Consider the following 19,072-nt stretch of genomic DNA (forward strand, 5'->3'; position numbering starts at 1 on the left):
AAACTTTCTATTTATCATCAATTGTGTACCTTCCTTCTTCTACACATTGCCACATATATACTGCTTGGCCAGAGTATTTGATATAATTTCGCTCATCATTTCTGTACTTCCTTCACACCGTAGCTCATATCCAACTCGTATTGCTTTCCATTGTAGTACGCTACGGCCACCACTGCGCCACGTTTAATGATTTCCGCTTAATTGTCAAAGAAGCTAACCTTCATACCCGCTCGTGCAACACGATTCACAGAGAATAAATTGCAGCTAAGGCCGGGTGCGTACAGCACATTCTTGATTTCACAATTCTTCGTTTTTCCATCCTTTGAGTGCACTTATACATCGCCACAGTATTCAGCCAACATTTTTTTTACCGCTCGCTACTACAACTTCCACAGGCCGCTTTAGACGCCGTTTCGTACGAAAGTAACTGCAATTGTTCACCATATGGTCCGTCGCTCCAGACTCTAGGAACCACTGCACCCTCGTCATGTCTTTCTCTCCGTCTTCTTCTTTGGGAGCCATGCATACAATCTCCGCGCTATCCGAGGTACGGTTTTCTTCAACCACCATGTCTGCTTTTTGTCTTCGGCCTCTCACAATTCTGTACTCACTCGGATCCGATTCTGACACATTCGCACGACAATTGGCTTGCCTGTGCCCAACTCTACCGCATTGAAAACACTTGAACTTCTTCATCGCCTCCAGGGGCCAGGAGATTTCTTCGCTTTAGATATACATCCAGCAAACGTTTCTTCACAAATGGCATCTTTACACCGGTAGGAATTGTGTCTCGATCGTGGTAACTACTGAATCTAACGACGCTGGTAACGTGAATAGCAAATGACAAATCGCGTCGGTGTCTTCAACAGCCGCACCAATTTCTTTCAAACGATCGAACTTTAGCAAGTGCTCCGGTAAACTATCACCAACTTCCTCCACACACTTCAATGTGAGGAGCTGTTTCCGAGTAAACAACAGTCAGTAAGAAACTACTTTGATGAGATAGTCGAAGACATTAGGTCAAATGAATAAAACGAGCAAACGCCTTTACTTTGCTCAAAATCTGGAATCAAATGTTCAATTTGAGCATTTACTCAAGTTGGTATGCCAAACACGAAAATTGGAGTATTTACTTTTCGAACATCATTATTCGTATGAATAAAGCTTTGGAAGTTGAGCAAATACTCAGGGAATTTTGAGTCACCTCCAAACCATACTCAGTTGCAGTTAAACCAATACTAAAGTGGTGGAAATTTGTGATTCAAACAAAAATCAATAAATAAATATGTACACGGGAGATTTCATCAATTTACCATTCCCGATTGTAGCAAATGTAGATGGCATAACCCGCAATAATATGGATCGCACAGTAAAAGTTTATAAAACACGGCGAAATGGAGAGGATAACAATTTCAAACAACTCTACCGTTTCAATCGAGCGAACGTTGATCATGTCGCCGAAACATTTTTGAAAAACAGCTCTGAAACTCGAGGAGGAGCTTTATCAAATGTACAAAAGATGAAATGCTTCTTAAGATATGTTGGTGATCCAGGATTCCAGGTAAACTACATTAATTAGTTAATAGACATCCTGATAGGCTTGTGGACCGAGGAAATAAATTGATAGTTCATTAATCCAGATAATTCCACAGTTATGTCTAATAAGCTATTTAGAATACAAAATACAGAGGATGGACAAAATAATTAGGATAGGCAAATTTTGAGTAAAATTGGATGTGTTGTAACTACCTTAGTTATCATCCGATTTTGACAATTCAGACATTCCCGAACTAGAAAATTAATGCAGTTTGACGGTATGTCAATGGAACCGACTATGGCCACCGGATCATGGAGATATTCCGGGTTTTTCGGAGGTAGGTTCAAAACCGAAAAGCAAAGTATGAATATAAAATGGAACATTGATGACTCTGACCGCTCTCAGGACCTACAGTTTCCCCCCGGAAAACCAGTGGAAAGGAACATTTAAGTTGCAGCACCAAAACCAATAACTTGACTGCTTTTTTTTCGTGATTTTTGATCAGAAAGCGAAGTATGAGTATAAATTGGACCATTAATGGATCTGACTGCTTCCAGGACTTACGGAATGCCTTCGGGGTACTGTGGAAGGGGACATTTTAGTTTTAGCGCCAAAACCAATCATTGGACGGCTCTTTTTTCATGGGTTTCAATCGGAATGTGAAGTATGAACAAGAAATAGACCATTGACGGCTCTGACCGCTTTCTGGACCTACGGATAGCCCACGGGGAACCTGTGGAAGGGAACATTTTAGTTTTAGCATCAAAACCAGTAATTCGACGGCTCTTTTTTAAGGCTTTCGATCAGGAAGCGAAGTATGGATATAAAATGGACCATTGCATTGACGGCTCTGACTGCTCTTAGGAACTCCCCCGCGGTTATCTGTGAATATAAACGTTTTTCGATCAGGAACGAGGTATAAATATGAAATGCCAGGATCATTTTAATAATATTACCCGAATCATTTTTTTTGTCAGTTTTATTACTGCCTACTTCATACTTCGCTTCCTGATCCAAAACCATGAAAAAAGAGCCGTTGTATGACTAGTTTTGGTGCTAAAACTAAAATGTTCTCTTCCACGTGTTCCCTGGGTCAATCTGTAGGTCCAGAAAGTGGTCAGAGCCTTAATGGTCACTTTTATATTCATTTCTCGATTCCTAATCGAAACCACTAGGAAAGAGCCGTCGAATGACTGGTTATGATGCTTAAATGTCCCCTTCCACAGATTCACCAGGGGCAATCCGTGGGTCCTGGAAGCGGTCAGAGCCGTCAATGGACCATTTTATATTCATACTTCGCTTTCTGATCGAAAATAGAATGACTGGTTTTAGTGCTGAAACTAAAATGTCCTAATTCACAAGTTCCTCGAAGGCAATCAGTAGGTCCTGGAAGAGGTCAGAGGCGACAATGGACCATTTTATATTCATACTTTGCTTCCTGGTCGAAAACCATGAAAAAAGAGCCGTCGAATAACTGATTTTGGTGCTAAAAATAAAATCTCGCGTGATTTTTGAAAACGTCGTAAGTCCAAAAGAGAGGCTCTCTTTGTTTACTTTCTCTTTCGATTATTACAAAGCCATTCTAACATTTACATTGGATTTTCCAGCACCGATCTGAAGAAAATAGCTTTGTCTAGTGTAGGTGAAAATACTGCAACAAATTTTAAACTAGCCTAGATATTAGCAAAATAGAGCGTAATGAAAGAGAGTCTCTCATTTTGACTTACGACGTTTTCAAAAATCACGCGAGAAATGTCCTCTTCCACAGGTTCCTCGGAGGCAACCAGTAGGTCCTGGAAGCGGTCAAAGCCGTCAATGGGCCATTTTATATTCATACTTTGCTTCTTGATCGAAAACCATGAAAAAAGAGCCGTCGAATGACTGGTTTTAGTGCTGAAACTGAAATGTCCCTTCCCACAGGTTCCCCTGGCTTAATCCGCAGGTCCAGAAAGCGGTCAGAGCCGTTATTGGACCATTTTATATTCATACTTCGCTTCCCGATCGAAAACCATGAAAAAAGAGCCGTCGAATGACTGGTTTTGGTGCTAAAACTAAAATGTCCCCTTCCACAGGTCCCCCGGGGCCAGTCCGTAGTTCCTGGAAGTGGTCAGAGCCATCAATGGACCATTTTATATTGATACTTTGCTTCTTGATCGAATACCATAAAAAAAAGAGCCGTCGAATGACTGGTTTTAATGCTGAAACTAAAATGTCCCTTCCCACAGGTTCCCCTGGGCTAATCCGCAGGTCCAGAAAGCGGTCAGAGCCGTTAATGGACCATTTTATATTTACACTTCGCTTCCTGATCGAAAACCATGAAAAAAGAGCCGTCGAATGACTGGTTTTGGTGTTAAAACTAAAATGTCCCCTTCCACAGGTTCCCAGTGACTCCAGGATCCGTATATTCTATTGGTTTTTCATTCTTGACACATTAGAAGCCTTCTGGAATACAATCATAGTGGACGATTTATCATAAAGCGAGATTCAAATGAAGTTGTGGTCTGACCCCTTTGATAAGTATCGATCGGAACCGATTATAAAGAAATGGCCATATCTCACTTGATTCTGGTCCGATTCCAAATCTCAATATATGGTTCCAATCAGCAAGAGCCCTACATCATTTGTGGTTACTAATATTATTCAATTTTCAACCACAACTTCTCCTAATATCCACCACAAATTTACGGTTTTGAACCTACCTCCGAAAAACCCGGAATATCTCCGGGATCCGGTGGCCATAGTCGGTTCCATTGACATACCGTCAAACTGCATTAATTTTATAGTTCAGGCATGCCTGAATTGTCAAAATCGGATGATAACTAAGGTAGTTGCAACACATCCAATTTTACCCAAAATTTGCCAATCCTAATTATTTTGTCCATCCCCTGTATATCACTCATATCAAGATTCTTCATATCAAGTGTTAAAGCCCCATCGCTATGTGGATTAATATAAGTTTTTCTTTAATCATTAGGTTGGTGTTGGAGAAGATTTAGGTGTTCACCAAACGACAGTTTGCAAAACCATATGGTCCGTGTGCAATGCTATCGTTGAAAGGTCTGATGAATGGATACACTTTCCCAGCTTACCAACGGAATTGGAACACGCAAAGAAAATGTGGCAATCTAAATATAAGTTTCCCAGTGCTATCGGTGCTATTGATTGCACTCACGTTTTAATCAAACGTCCAGGTAAAAAAACGAATATTTTCAATATTTTGCAAGATAACGCATCTGGAGGTCTATTGCTAGCGGATGAAGCTTATCCTCTCACTCCTTGGATGATGACACCCTATAGAGATCCTACAACTTCGTCACAGAAAGTATACAACGCGTTTCACAAACGAGAAAGAGTAATAATTGAACGAGTTTTTGGACAAGTGAAACAAAGATTTCCTTTATTGCAATCTAAAGTACGTGTAAAAACTGAGAGAATACCACGCATGATTGCTGCTTGCTTTGTACTACATAACGTTGCAAAACATTTTAACGACAAGGACTTCTATCCAGAGGAAACTATAACCTATTGTATTGCTGTACCGCGGCCAACAGTCACCAACAGCTCACTTTTACAACGAGGACTAAAACGTCGTGATGCGATCGCTTCATTTCTACGAGGCGATAATGTTCATTGAATAAATTTGTTCCATCATGTTGTGTATAATATAATATAAGTATAGATAAAAAAATAATAATGTTATGTTCCTTCAAAAAGTATATGTCTATGATATGCACTTTAACAACTAGATAGGGGACTGTCCATATACCACGTGGACAGGTTTTGGACGGTTTAAGATACCCCCTCCCCCAGAAATCGCTCATAAGAATTTTCAAAAATTTGTATGGACCGTGAACATTTGCCATACACCCCCTCCTCCCTAAACTGTCCACGTGGTATATGGACATCCCCTAGGCAGTACTCTCAGGACAGTACTATTGGTGAAAATACTGCTAGTAGTATGTCTACTATCACGGTCGAATGTCATTTTTGGGACTTCATTATAGTGATTTTTAGACACTGGACGCAGGTTATTTGTACACTTTTAGTAATACGAGTTTTATAATATTTCACTCATGGAAAACTATGAAATGCCGCTTATGAGAAATCATTGAGATGTATTCCGGAATGAGGCATTTGTTAAGCATTTCGTGTAAAAAAGTAGTTCCACCCGTAGTAGTAGCGATGCACAAATCTTGGAGGGATTGTAATGTGGGAATTCTATTGCATATAACTTACACTTGTTACACCTTCACCTACACCAACCAATGGCCCAGAATAACTGGGAAACGTTCCTCCCATCAATTATACACTGAAGGCAAGCATGGCACACACCGGAAGCCGTAATCTTTACTTGTACATCCTGTCCCTCGGATGGGTCAAATCGAGTTAAATTTCTAAACATCCCACGCAAAAAAATATAATCACGATTTTGGATTCATTATACTTTAAATGATCCCAAAAATGGTATAATTTAGCAAATTCTACGTTGTGCTTATTGGATTTTTGCCATTTTATTTGTACAAACTACGTACCTACATGGAAACCATAGATGCAGCGCAGATTATCCGAAAACAAACGGTCAAGGTAAACGATTATTTAATGCCCGTATTAATCACTGACAGCTCCTGTCCACAGTACTTGTTGGGACAAATTACATAACGCTTTGGGTTGGAATAGTATTTGTCAGATCGTCACGCCCCATATAAATTTTAGAACCCTTCCATACAAAAAAGATACTAGGAGTGGGTGAGGGTTTAAAGTGACCAATTTTAGGGTTATGTTATTTGTGAATGAATTCATGAATTATTGATGGCACTGATTCATGACAATAGAAGAGCAGGGATGCGAAAATATAAATAGAGGATAAACCAAACCATGCAATTGCGAGAGATTAGAGATGAAATTCATACTAGAATGGTAGTGGCGCTGTAGTAATTGAAAGTATGTTACCAAAAACTTTTTCTTTAAATTGGTAATAATAACAGCTATCTTATACTTTTGCAGGATGATTATTAGCAAACATTAACAAACAAAATTGCAACAAGATTAGAAACAATTGAACAGAAGGTTACAGATAGTGCGCTGTCAAAATACTCATACCACCAACATGTAGCCGAAGGCTTCCCCTACCTGCCTGTGGTGATGGTTTGCGTGGGAGTGCTATCAGATTGGATAAATCGACGTTTGAATCTGTGTTTAGAAAATCCCATACGTCCTTTTGAATAAGTACCCGAGATTTAGTTTTCACCTTGAATCTCCTTCAATTTCAACAAAGTTAATTGTTTTTTCAACGCCAAGATTTCCATTGCTTTGTGATGTCTTTCGTCTTGCTGCGCTTGTAGCTGTGCCGTATACGACTGCTGAGCTTTGATAAGCTGTCATATGTCATATGTACTTACAAGAACGTTTGGCCACGCTGGGGTTGTCGACTCCTTCCATCAATTAGAAAAACTTTTTTTCCGATTCTTTTAAATTAATTTTTCGATTTCCCGTTTGATGTCGGTCCGTCTTGGCCTTTATTCGTGCCTTCATATTGTTGATTTTTTTTCATGACCTGCTCATGGGTCATGTCAATTCCGTGCTGTATCAACAACTGCACGCACATTTCTTTGGCTGCTTCCTTCTTCTTAAGCTTCACGGGAGGGGCCTGGGATTTCTCCAGAAGGATTTTTCCATGAGCAGACAAAATTTGTACGAATTTGGCATCGTCACAAAATTTTACGGCTCCCTTCTTGCCATTCATTTTTGGGTCGCCTCCATGATGATCATCTTCATCAGAGCCTAAACATAAAATCGTTACGATTATCACATCAAATTAAAAATGATTAAGGTACTTACTGAGCTCCTGATCCAGCAAATCTTCTTCATAACACTCGTTATCCATCATTTTCCGTGAATTTTCACCAGCACTTTGCTCAAAAACAGATCGCAAAAAATAACTCGAACCAAGAAAACACTCGACAAGAAAAACAAAAACATAATTTTTGACAGAGCAAATGCTATGTTCGAAATTCGAACTTACTTTGAGTAAAGCACAGTTTTATTCATATGATTTTGAGTAAATGCTCACTGAGTTTACTTTGCCCAATTTGTTGCATTTGTTAGTAAATACTCGATTTTATTCATACCATCTATTGATTCAATTGTATGCATGAAATCAACACCAGCGAAATCGAAATGCCGTAGCTAACCATTTAATCTCATCAACTAAGTACAGAAAAATAACACTTTCTTTTGCACGCAATAAAAATGCAACCACGTCCCACTGCTACCAAAAATGACTGAAGCACCCATCAGCAGCATTCAAGGTTATACTAAAACTGATATCAGCATAAGTAATCATGGAAAATAACGTTTTCTGGGATATTAAGTTTAGTAGAATGCAGTTCATTATGAGTTCTAACTTAGATTCCAAATATACATCTGTAAGTACACAAAGTTACAGCATTTCCTAAATTATATATTTATATTCTCGCGCTTAGTTTTATAGGGGCGTAACTGTATTGATCGATTTCTCTTAATTGATTTTATATTTTGTAAATAACTCAATTGTTTCAAAAGCTACAACCGTGATTATTGATTCTAGTTCAAGATACAATCATCCTTTATCACACCAAACCATTAAACTATCGGCAAACTAGCGCAATTCGGTACAATAATAAAAAGAAAACATCGACGAAGAGAAATCGATCCATACAGTTACGCCCCTATGAAACTAAGCGCGAGATATATCTTTATTAAGGAGACTTTCAGCCCAAGGCTGGCTCGTCTCGTATTTTCTAAATTGAATCACATAACATTTACGTTAAATCACATGTGATTTTAATATTTTTTAGTGTGTAGACTGTAATTTAAGAAGAAAAAACTTTCTCAAGTGTTCCGGATCTTTAGAAGGGACACACGATGACTGTTCTGGCAGCACTGCCACTCCGATGAGTCGTGAGAAGTGAGATGACAGCTGACAGAGAGTGAGGAAGAAAGAGAAAGAAAAGTGATAGATGTGGTAGGACTGTCATCATAAATAAAAATAAAAACATAAGAAAGAAATAGATATTCAAGGAAGTTTGAAGAGAAAAGTTTGCGAAATATTGAAATTAATATTTACGATAGTTTGGGAGAAGGAAAAAAGGTGTATGATCACGGAAGTAATACGAGTCAGTGAGTAAGTTTCTATGAGATGTTTAGAATCGGAACCAACAAAACAAATTCTTTAGCAGGCACCACACGTAGATTCCCCGGACAATCAATTGAACGGAAAACGAGACGAGACAGACATTACACATACTATTCGACGGACAGGTAAACCATACAGATTGAAATACAGAGAAAATCTAAGTGAATAAGCTAATTTATCACAGACAACAGACGCACAACATCAATTAACGGCATACGAAACGAATACTTTACATTGCCGAAAAAGAACAAAAGTAAGTTGTAGACAATTAAGACAATCACAAACATTGTAAACTTATTGACAAACTATTAGTAGGCTGTGCAAAGTGCATAACGACCTTAGAAAGGAAGGAAAGAAGTGAAGGAAACAAACTAAAATTGTAAGTTATGTTGTATTTCTTTAAAGGTATAACACACTAAATTTGCATATCAAAATATTACAATTACAGTTTGATCTGCCGAAAAGTAAAGGGCTGATTTACAAAAATTGTTTGAGCCGACTTAATCCGAACAATGACCTTCCGGAATTAGCTCCTAGTCACATTACGGTTCTGATATTGCTTTTAGATTTCTTTAACAAACTGTTAGGATGCTAGGACCAATTTGAAAAATTGGTCACTACCTGGACGTTCAGGGCCTTCTGGAGGATCAATTGCTGTGTATCTAGGGTAAAAGAACGGTCCTTGTATTGATCAGATGGGTTCTAAATTTCGCATGGTTTCGAAGTTTCAAAAATAAACCGATATTTTTTTTTGTTTTTTTTTTTCTAACCAGCATTCGACATGAAAAAGTTAGGTATTGCATACCCTTAATGATAAATGTTTTTGGGAAATCTGACAAATATATGAAAACATCAGATTGTAATAAATACGAAAAAAAATTAAGATCATATGGTCGGGTTTCAGCCAAATCGAACCATGCGCCAACGAGAAATTACCCATTTTTCTGACTAAGCTTTTGTTTCGGATACCCTTCTGCCCCACAACTGAGGATATCCTACAGCAAATCCTGAGAATATCCTACGCAAAAATTCACATGAAACGATTATCGTTATCCTTGTACGAACAAAATATCACAGGTCAGTCAGAAAGCCGCTTAGTGCGGTTTGGCAGAACCCCGACCATTTGGCCTCCTTTTCACTCATCCGTAGAACCAAATGTTCTCCTTCCAGAAAATTATATCTGGTAAGCCTAACCAGGTTTCGTTTTGGTAAACGTCTCCCTTCTCACTCTCACTGTGAAAAAAGAGAAGTGGGTAGTAAGACGTCTCACTTTTCACTCCGTACTACTCACTTTTCACCCTATCTCTTGCTTTCCAATTTTTTTTAATCGTTATGTAAGTGATTTTTCTTAATATCTAAAGATTTCATCACTTGGCTTTCCAAATGTCTTATTCGGCCAAATGACCTTTTCGGCCATATGACCCTTTCGGCTAAATGACCCTTTCGGCCAAATGATCCATTCGACCTAATGGTCTGTTCGGCCAATTGGTATATTCGGCCAAATGACTTTCGGCCTAGTGGCCATCGGCCAAACGGCCCTTCCCCATTTCTGAATACCTAATGATTTCTTATCACATATCCAAGGATATTATTATCGAACCATTTTAACCTACATGTAAGATAAGCATGTCAAGATCACGCTGGAGGTGGCTGTCTTGTATACCCGGTTCGGTCTAGAAATTTCCCCTAGATAGATGAACGAAAGTGATGCTCATCGATTACTTCAAAGTCTGCTGTTTTTTTTTGTGTTGTCTATTTGACGGCTAAGACCGATCACGGTCCATCTCGCCAAAGTCTGGTGGTTGTACTGAGAGTCAACCGTGGTTATTGATTCTGGTGCAAGATACAATCATCCTTGATCACACCAAACCATTAAAAGCTTGAGCTTGATTGACTGCTCGTAGTTGCTACTCCATTATGACCAGATCAGCTGTTCTTGCACAGGGAACCAACAGATGTTTGCTTGGGACTAGCACACATCTTCAATGTACAAGTACTGGTGATCTCATTTGTTAGGTCATACTGGTGCCTGCCACGTCAGAATGCAAGTCAATATAGGGAAGGGGAGGAAATGATGATGCAATCACTCGCCCACTGCAAGCCGAATATACCTCTGCACTTGCCACGAGTTCATGCGGAATTTGTTGGAATTTCTGGGTTAGGTTGGAGAGGCAGAGGTCCGTCTTGGTTAACGAGTTGCCAATGTGATAGATAGGAGAAGGTAACTGATGGAATTTCTAATTGGATGTAGGAAACGAGCTCTATAGTTCATTTCCAGTTCTATCATATTACTGATAGAATACTCAAGTTGAAGGTATAGGAATAGTAATGGAAACGGTATGGAAGTCCATTTCCAGTTCTAGCGATTGCTAGAACATGAGAAATAAAGAGAAAGATACAGAGTAGGAGAATGGAACGGACCTGGGATTGAACCCACGACCTCCTGCGTATGAGGCAGAAGCAGTAGCCATATGACTACCAAGCCCGCTAACGTACTTCAACGGAAAATTCTTTGGAATTTACAAAGGAAGCATTTTGGAATATCAAAGAAAAAGTCATTTGAATTTTCAAAAAACATTCTTTAAAACCTGTAAGGGGAATTCTCCGAAATCTCCGCGAGAAACCCTCTAGAATTTCAGCTGGAGATTCCATAGGGAGTCCCTTTTCTTAATTTCGGTAATTCTTAGAAATTTTCGCGAAGAATTCTTTAGACATATAAGCGATACTTTTCGGAATGTCGATGAAAAATTATTAGAAAATTTACGGCAATTTATTCGGGAGTTCTAATTCAAATTCTTTGGAATTATTGATGGAAAATCTTTGCCATTGCTATAGAAAATGTTGAAAATTTCCAAGAGAAATTATTTGAATTTTCCACCAAAAACTCTTAGAGTTTCCACAAATAAAATATTTGCAATTTTTGTAAGAAAGCCAAAATTTCAACTGAAAATTGTTCATAATTTCCATCGAAAATTATTCGGAAAATTCTTTAGAATGTGGAAATTGCTCCAAATTTGAAACAGTTAAATGTCTGTATCGTAGGAAACCATTCTAAAATTCCACGGGAAATATTTCAAACTGTTCGTTTAAACTTAAAATTACCTCGAAGCGTTTCCCGATGAAAACAAGTCCTACTCGCTCTGTGAGCGTGCAAGAGAAAGATGATTAAACGTCAGCAAGCCTTATTCAATTCTCGCGCGATTCTTGAAAACGTCGCAAGTCCAAATGAGAGACTCTCTTTCATTACGCTCTCTTTTGCTAATTTCAAGGCCAGTTTAATATTTGTTGCAATATTTTCACCTCAGCACACTAGACAAAGCTATTTTCTTCAGATCGGCATTGGAAAATCCATTGTAAATGTTAGTATGGCTCTGTAACAATCGAAAGAGAAAGTAAACAAAGAGAGCCTCTCTCTCGGACTCACGACGCTTTCAAAAATCACGCGAGAATTGAATAAAGTATGTGAACATGCTGAAACAACAACATTGAAGATTGAAACAACAATATTCCCGTTGTTTGATGCAACAATCGCAATAGTTGTTTCAATCTTGCAAGATTCTTCTGCGTGTACTGAAATGGATTTGAATAGCTGAATTGCTTAAAACATGGTTGAACTCCATATTTTTAAAATCGCATATGATATTTTGTAAAATTTAGAAAAGTCTACGTAGACTTCAAGGGGGGAGGGGAGGGGTTTCGGAAAAGTCTACTAAGGGGGACGGGGGTTTGAAAATGTGAAATTTCGGTCTACGTGGTTTGTGTACAGCTCCAACCTAGCCCTCAAGAAGCTATACGACAAGGTTATTTTTCTACTGCCCAACATATTCAATCGTTGTCTTGAACTTAACTACTTTCCTGGTTGCTTAACTACTTCCCTGGTTGTCGAAGATAGTCTTTATCCTCAAGCCTGGCAAGGATCTAACCTCTCCAAGAAGCTACAGACCCATCAGTATACTGTCCTCGCTGAGTAAATTATTTTAAGGTTTCATTTACAAACTAGACAAGTTTAACAATCCGCTGTGTTTGACGAAAATTATTAAAAATTATCTCCTAGGAGATCACTTTCCGATAGTTACTCAATACCTGCAGGGTAGCCTGCTTGGGCCCATCCTATAAAGCATTTTCACGTCTGACCTTCCCACTCTATCTGGCGAGTGCGTTCTTGCACTCTTTGCGGATGATACATCCATTGCGATGAAGGAAAGGAAGCCCAGAGAACTTACAAATAAACTTCAAAGAAGCATGGAGGTTCTTATTAGATATATGACCGACTGGAAAATCAAAATCAACTCAGCAAAAACGCAAACTATAATGATTTTACATAGGCAATCCTAGCAATTGTATGATCACTGTAGAAAATAATGCCATCAACTGGTCATCCGAAATACTCGATGCTAAATTACTTTTCAAGTCTCACACAGAAAAAAATCAAGAACAAATGTATGCTTCTTTTGAAATGTCTCTCTCCACTGATAAATAGGAGATCAAAACTATCTAAACTATCAAAACTTAAATCAAAATAATATATAGAAAGGAATGCACTGTAATAAAGATACAGGTCTGAGATTAAACTTGTGTATGAAGCAGATTAATGAAAAAGCTTCTTTTCCGATGAGTTTTGAATTATAGCAAAGTTTTGATTTGAATATTTATACTGAAACGGGCTCACCAGATTTGTACGATGATCCGTCACTCAGCTGAACCACAAAACTTGCATCCGTTTATTCCAAGTCATCTAGATGGCAATATAACCAAGGCTATCCATGTCTTTGACTTTGACAATCGACATAATTGGATTTGCGTAACTGAACTTCCACAGTTACAACCTAACGCACGGAATTAGATGTTAGGAAAATTTCACTACCACTGCAATGCACTGCTTGTTAGTATTTTTTTCAACACTCGTGAATCCGAATCTATGTGGCATAGCACTAAACACACATTTAAAAAGAGATATTTTCACTTTTTTCATTATTCATGATCACACCAAACCATTAAAGCATCGATAAACTAGCGCAATTCGGTACAATAATAAAAAAGAAAACATCGACGAAGAGATATCGATTTATACAGTTACGCCCCTATGAAACTAAGTGCGAGAACTATATTTTATATTCTAAATACGCATGGCACTGAAATCAGAAGAGATTTGGTTGTATAACAAAAGCAACCCGGATAAAAAATATCATTCAAAAACTATAAATTTTATTGTTACAACACCATTTAGTACATAATAATTACCATTGAACGTATTGGAAATTTTACAATAAAATTGCATAAGAATTTATGCTAAATTAATGATTTCGTGTGTGTTACTTCTACGTGAAGTTACGCCAGTGGAGATATATCAGCTTCCACACTGATATTCTTCCCTCCCCCTTCATACGGGAGCTTGGCAGAAGGAAGGTCGTGCGATATGTGCCATCACAAATATTGCCCTCCGCTCGCTTTCAAATTCGACTTCTATAAAAACATTCTTCATGCCTGCCGTATCCTAACGGAACTATCAATTCTATACTTTCGCCTCTAATGCTATCATGAACATGTACGTCCAAGTTTGGAAGATGATATTAGCATTTCCATATCATCAAGAATTTATGGTTTTGCACGATAAAATGAATGGTAAATGGGACTTTTACAATAAAAAATAGGGGTTGTTATGTATCTTTACAATAAAAAAATCGAAAATTTTCCATACAAAATTCAGAGCAAAACAATTGATTTTACGGTTCTTCAATGGGATGATTTCTATGGATGAAACAATAGAAATAAATGTGTTTTGATTGTTATTCCTTACTTTTTTATTGTTTTCCCATAGAAGTACAATAGGTTTTACAATTAATTTTACCTCAGTATTACAGTTGAAAAACAATACAATTTAATGTTTTACAATTAATTTTATTACCACAGAAAAAACCACATTTCTTGTGAGATGCAATTATTATTAACAGCTAAAACTAAATACCATTTTCTGTACTCTACCATGAAAATATCAAAAATTAAAGAAAAACGAACAGTGGGTAATGTCTATGACATAACCGCTAAGTGGACGTAGGACTTGACTTGACCATGCCTTTAAGATACATAATATGTCCAAATTTATCACATCAACTATTTTGGATAAATAATCGGTGTTGCATACCATTCCTTGGCAAAATCTTCTCATCAAACCGACACAGAAATCAAATCTACCTCGAACGAGAATCATCAAAAAAAATTCAGGAAGTATCTGGCAACCTTCTCAGGACTGCCTGAAATAAACCACAAGTTGGCTCAGCAGGGGATGTAGACTGTATCTCAGCCCTTCCACTGAAGGGCCCTCTAATCCGTGCGATAGCGACTGGAGGAGAACATTATTTTTAACGCTTAGAGCCTTGAAAAGGCTGTTTGCTTCGGCTAAGTGCAAAAAGTAAGAAAACGATCTTTTCAAATAACCGCGAATTTCTAGTGGTGGTATAAAAAGACTGAATGCTCTGCGAGCGAATGCACTTTTCTTTTATACCTTATTTTGAATCTTCTCTGCTTCCCAATTGGTGGGCCAATCAGCTAGTGTCTTGTATCCCGCTTCTTTGTCAGCCAAAGCGTCATCATCAACGCGTTCGAGAAGGGCTTCTTCTTTTTTACGCTTGTTGCTCGCTGCTGGCGTCTATTTCCTAACGGGACTTTTCGCTTGATACAGGCCAATAAGCCGGGCAAGCGAGCTTAGAATTGCAGTTCAGGTGAGAAGTACGTGTTCTTTTCTGAGACAACATTGTTAGTAGTAGAAGGAAGGAAACACCCGGACATGGGATTTCGAGTGATAAGATTTAGAATTGGTAACATGGGACGATCATTCAGTCACGTTCGCTTTGTGTGCGGTCAGTAGCAAACAATGTTTATCTAGATATTTCTTGATCAATGCCAAAAAATCCAACATTTGATGAAAAATCGATTGATAGTTTATTAATGTTTTACCTGTAATCGGTGTTTTCTTTATCCAAATAAGATTATGTGAGAGATTTGGACATCTTATGAATCTTTAAAGGCATGGTCAAGCGAAGTCCTTCGTCCACTTCGTGGTTAAATCAGAAAAAATATCTACTGTCAGTTTTGACGCTATTTATGAAAATCACGCATAAAATTTTATCTCTAGAATATTGGATTTGGCACCCAAGTACAATTTCTATCCCGAAGGTTTTGAAAGCATTGATATTGATCTCTATTATTGGCTCTCTGAAGAACCGTTTATTTTTTGGACATACATGCTGCATTATGTGGCTTTTCTTCAGCCTGTCTCGGCTCAGCACCGATGCCGGCCGGTCTCGGCTCGACTCTGCTGCTGCTGCCGGTATCTGCTCAGCATTGCTGCTTTGTCGGGTCTGTAGAGTGGACTGCTGATGTGCTGGCTAGGTTTCGGATGAAGATGGTCGCTTCGATGGTGACGAGCAGAAAAAGCGGTCGGTGCAGACTTCATTCCCTATTAAAAGTGCTGTTCAATCAATGATGCAGTTGCTTCGCTTGTCCCGGTCAGAATGAAAGGAAAAAATCGCGTTGCGCTATTTTATGGCTTCTCGGCAGACCCAGCGGCTGCTCATTCGCTGGTGTCTGCACCAATCAGAACGTGGTAATGGAATGATGCAAGAATGATGCGGTACCCATATTTATAGGTTTTCGTGAATTCAATGCTTTGCTTTGAAAACAGTTTTAGGCCTATTGAAACAAGTTTTCGGATATTATCAAGCATTAATATGAAAGGCATACTTGAAAGCTGTCGATTGAGGGGTCTACTGCAGAAATCTGTTCACTAGGGTAAAAGCTATTAACGTTTGAAATCTTTCAACACAGCGTAACGCGGCCGATTTAGAAATTTTGAAATGACACCCGGTATAGTAAAGAGAGACGTAAGTCCTACGTCAAAAAAGTGTTTTGCCAGTATCACACAAAACCGTTGATATTTTCCTAAACTAGTCTCAGGATGCTTTTCCCCGAGAACAGCAATAAGCACAACTACAGTGAACGTTCGCTAATTGGGTTATTTCTAGTTGGGGCGCTTTTTAGTTGGGGGTTCGATGATTGGGCAAAACCCAATTAAAAAGCAGCTAAACGTCAGAATGTGATGTCAAAAACGCGTTGGCGTCTTGTTTCCGTGTTTGGCGGGATCGATATTTTCTGGCGCGTAAAATTTTCTTTTGTTCAATGCAAAAAGTTTGACAACATTGACGCTTGTCAAAGCGCCCCAATTAGCGAATGGCATTCGCTAGTTGGGGTGAGGTCGTGCCCCAATTAGCGAACGATCACTGTATTCACTGAGGGCGACCGAACTTCTTCTGGTGCATCCACACTGCGAGTCTTCTGGTCCGGCGTTATCTCCAGATTAATCTCCGCCAACTACATGATAGATATTTAGGAGTATAGATAGTGGAATATATAGATGAGCGAAGATAAATCCTCTGTCTCCAAACGAACTGTCAAACGTGTCTCCAAACGAGCATGACGTCACGATTTCAATGGAAACGTTAAGGGCTGTGACGTCATATGCGCGTGTGCACGGGCAAAAAAATCGACTCAGCCATGCTTTCGCTCATCTATAGATTCTACTATCTATATTTAGGAGCATCCTTTTGATGTTATGTCCGTGAATCAGTCTATGTTAATATGAACAAAAGTATGATTTCAACGATATCAAGATTTAATACAAATTTTAACATGACTCACCCGGTGATGTGGCGAATTTCAAGTCATGAACCACGCATAATCTGCAGCGACCAGAATATCTTGGAAAGTACACTTCATGGCATCTTTGCGCTCATATGATGCAATATCTTCCGTGTGTATTCGCAGAAGTTCGATCATCACCTTCAAGGCCCAGCTTACTGTTTTTCAGAACGTCTCGCAGCAGTCGGTATCAGTACCGCATTCGCTTTTTCGAGAGAGGGTACTGGGTGCACGGAGCCTTCAGTTGATCCATATCAGAGAATACTTCTTTGACCTGATCGGCTAATTTGGTCACCCAAATGATAGATGCGACATCATACATTAAACTTATAATAGGTTGTATTGTATACAATACAATCTATAATATTTTAATGATTTAAATCATACAAGGTATTGTAAATTTTTATCCGGGAAGTCATTTACTTCCGTTTTTTCCAGTCTTGTCTCTTGTGACTTGTCTCCCGTTTGAACGATATAGGATTCACTGCAGTCGCAATTGTACATGACTGTGGTGACTTAGGTGTTTGGAAAGAAGCTAGTGTGAATCACGAAACAGGTCAGATAGCAATGAAGCACCCAGTTTCTTGCAATGATATCTGTTTTTCTCAGATGCACCGCATTTATTGAAACTACTGAGAAATTGGCTGCTAGATCACGGATTCATATAAAAGATAATTCACATATTCCGTTCATTTTCTTTAGGACTTGAGCAAGTTAACCAACTGAGCTAATCAGTAGACAGTATTATGTGCCTTTCTAATATTCGATACACTCAACCCCCTTTTTCGTTACTTATTGGGGGCTATTGGGAGGCCATAAGCCCTCTAGCTAAATCCGGCCCTGCTTCCGAGCCTATTGAAAAAATAATTTATGTAATGTATGCGATCAAATCGATGATGTTGAGCACCGTTTAAAAACATGTAAGAATTCAAGTCTGGGATTTTGCTGAGACGTTGATAATCAAAAAAATGAGAATTAATGTAATAGACCCCTTGGAATTATTAAATGAAGTGATTGGAAAAAAGAATGAAAAACTGGCATTATGGATTCTAGCAAATGCTATGGTGTACAATTTGAAATATTTTGTATCTAGCAATATAAATGATTTTCAACTAATTATAAATGCAGAAATAAGGAAAAACAAGAATGTATTTGATTTAGAGTTTAGTAATTACATAAATTTAATCATGTAATTTTAATATGTAAGTTTGTGATATTATCAATCTGATGCAATAAAGGGAAAAAAAATGAAAGGAGGCTTCCGAGTCACTTGCAACGAAGTAACTGAGCTTTTCGGAAAAAGGCCTTCATGTCTCTTAGGTGTTCAGTACAGAAACATGGTATGAACCATATTATTTAACATTTTGTCCCGATCAGGTAGATAACATTGAAATTATTTAATTGAAACGACGTTTTGCCCTTTTGATCTATTTTGCCATGCGCTGTGCTGGTTGGGGCGGGCAGGATTCAGAAGTCTTTGATTATGAAAACTTTATCAATAAGTTTATTTTAAAATGTAATACATCCGCCATTACGCAGTTTTGTCCGAGGTACCCCCTGCTGGGGCCAGCGAAGGTACCTGTTGAAAACCGCTGGTATAGAAGATTATTCTTATTTTGAAAAGCACATGTAATAGAAATGGCATACATTCAGGCGACAATATCGCT

At 38.5% G+C, this 19,072-nt stretch overlaps 1 protein-coding gene across 1 annotated transcript; it reads left to right on the forward strand.

The window, feature by feature from the left end:
• The first annotated feature begins 1,285 nt into the window (after positions 1-1,285).
• LOC134206175 (putative nuclease HARBI1) lies at positions 1,286-5,171 on the forward strand. Its single transcript, XM_062681865.1, has 2 exons — positions 1,286-1,561; positions 4,512-5,171. The coding sequence occupies exons 1-2, from the start codon at positions 1,286-1,288 to the stop codon at positions 5,169-5,171; spliced, it is 936 nt and encodes a 311-aa protein (XP_062537849.1).
• The last annotated feature ends 13,901 nt before the right edge of the window (positions 5,172-19,072 follow it).

This window comes from Armigeres subalbatus, chromosome 1, assembly GCF_024139115.2.
Source record: "Armigeres subalbatus isolate Guangzhou_Male chromosome 1, GZ_Asu_2, whole genome shotgun sequence".
NCBI classification, from domain to species: Eukaryota; Metazoa; Arthropoda; class Insecta; order Diptera; family Culicidae; genus Armigeres; species Armigeres subalbatus.